Source organism: Lucilia cuprina, chromosome 3, assembly GCF_022045245.1.
Source record: "Lucilia cuprina isolate Lc7/37 chromosome 3, ASM2204524v1, whole genome shotgun sequence".
NCBI classification, from domain to species: Eukaryota; Metazoa; Arthropoda; class Insecta; order Diptera; family Calliphoridae; genus Lucilia; species Lucilia cuprina.
The window spans coordinates 31,369,759-31,371,662 of NC_060951.1; the positions used below are offsets into that span (position 1 = coordinate 31,369,759).

At 30.7% G+C, this 1,904-nt stretch overlaps 1 protein-coding gene across 1 annotated transcript in view; it reads left to right on the forward strand.

Annotated features, from left to right (window-relative positions):
• Positions 1-574: 574 nt before the first annotated feature.
• LOC124418986 (pickpocket protein 28) overlaps positions 575-1,904 on the forward strand; it is a 76,059-nt gene continuing 74,729 nt past the window's right edge. Inside the window, exons 1-4 of the mRNA XM_046947037.1 lie at positions 575-900; positions 956-1,156; positions 1,226-1,343; positions 1,415-1,551. Of these exons, the coding sequence (XP_046802993.1) occupies positions 743-900; positions 956-1,156; positions 1,226-1,343; positions 1,415-1,551 (614 nt within the window). The 5' untranslated portion in view covers positions 575-742. The remainder of the gene's footprint in view (positions 901-955; positions 1,157-1,225; positions 1,344-1,414; positions 1,552-1,904) is intronic.

Below are 1,904 nucleotides of genomic sequence, written 5' to 3' on the forward strand. Positions count from 1 at the left end.
CTAGTTCAGTTCTAGTTCAGTTCTAGTTCAGTTCTAGTTCAGTTCTAGTTCAGTTCTAGTTCAGTTCTAGTTCAGTTCTAGTTCAGTTCTAGTTCAGTTCTAGTACTATTTTAGTTTGGTTCTAGTTCAGTTTTATTTCAGTTCAAGTTCAGTTGTAGTTCAGTTCTAGTTCAGTTCTAGTTCAGTTCTAGTTCAGTTCTAATTCAGTTCTAGTTCAGTTCTAGTTCAGTTCTAGTTCAGTTCTAGATCAGTTTTAGTTTAATTCTAGTACTGTTTTAGTTTGGTTCTAGTTCAGTTTTATTTCAGTTCAAGTTCAGTTCTAGTTAACTTGTAGTTCAGTTCTAGTTCAGTCGTTTTTTTATGGTTACGTTCTTGTTAAGTTTGGACTAATTCAGTTCATGTCATGATCTTGATAAGTTCTTCTTTTATTCACACTGGCATTTCTAAAGAAACTGACAATGATATCCTTATGTTTTTAACATTAGGCATATGTTTCCTATTTAATTTAAGTATGTTCAAGGAAGTAAATGTTCGATTTTTAATTAATTTTTAATGCCAATTATAGAAAAATGTCATTAACGATTACTTTATATAATGAAATTTCCAAAAGTATAAGCACACCCTATTTAACATTCTTAACCATTAAGAACTTTCTCATATAAATAACAATTAAACCCTTTAAAAAATCATTTAACGTAAAACAATTGATTAGAAAACACTTAATAAGAAACTTCCCAATAAAATGGAATCAAAATCAAATAAAATAGAAATTCATAAACCGAAGTCAAAACTGCTGCCTCTACATACATATTTTAAAGAAAATATGAAAAGATTTTTAATAGAAACTTCTTTGAATGGTTTAAAGTATATCATTGACATGCATCGCAATGTATGGGAAAGGTAAGTGGTACAAAAGATTAAGAATGAATTAGAAATTATTTTTGAAATTTTTAAGGGGTTATTATTTGATATCGTTCTCAACTGTATTCACCGCTGGTTTATATATGGCTATATATTTTTTACAAAAGTGGCAAAATACTCCGGTTATTATAAGTATGAGTTCGAAGGCCACTTCTATACAGGATGTCCCCTTTCCGGCCGTAACATTTTGTAATATGAATCAGGCATTGGACAGTCGAGTTAATGATATAGAACCGTAAGTAGTTCTTTTTGAAATATCATTTTTGTTCAAAAATTTCATTGCAATTTATGATTTCTACCTTAGAGACACGCCCGCCTATGCTATGCTGCAAAAAATATGTTTCCAACGTTATAATTATTCACGTTATAAGAACTATAAGCCTCGTTTCAAAGGGGATAATTTGGTGCGCTTTATCTTAAAGGTATTGTATAAGTAGACAGAAAAATATAAACATACTAAACATACATTTCGAATTTACTTTTTGAATTTCAGAACACCCAAAGTTGCAGTGACATGATTATTTACTGCAAATATGGTCCGAATGAAGAAACCTGTACCGATTTATTTCGAGAAATTCTTTTGGATGAGGGTATTTGTTGTGTTTTTAATCAGTTGCATCCATTTTACTTGTATAAAGGAGAGTGAGTTGGTCTTTTCAAATTCATCGACTTTTATTTATGTATCTGTTATAGGTATGAGTTTATACGTGACTATACTTCTTCTAATGGTCGTACTAGTATTCCGGTAAATTGGAACTTAGAAGATGGTTATGAGGATGGTGATAACTTACCCAAAAGTTATTATCCCAGAAAAGCAGCAGGTTAGAGCCAAATTTTGATTAGAACTAAAATTAGAACTTAACTGCAACTAAACCAGAACTGAACTACAACTGAACTAGAACTGAACTAGAACTGAACTAGAACTGAACTAAAACTGAACTAGAACTGAACTAGAACTGAACTAGAACTGAACTAGAACTGAA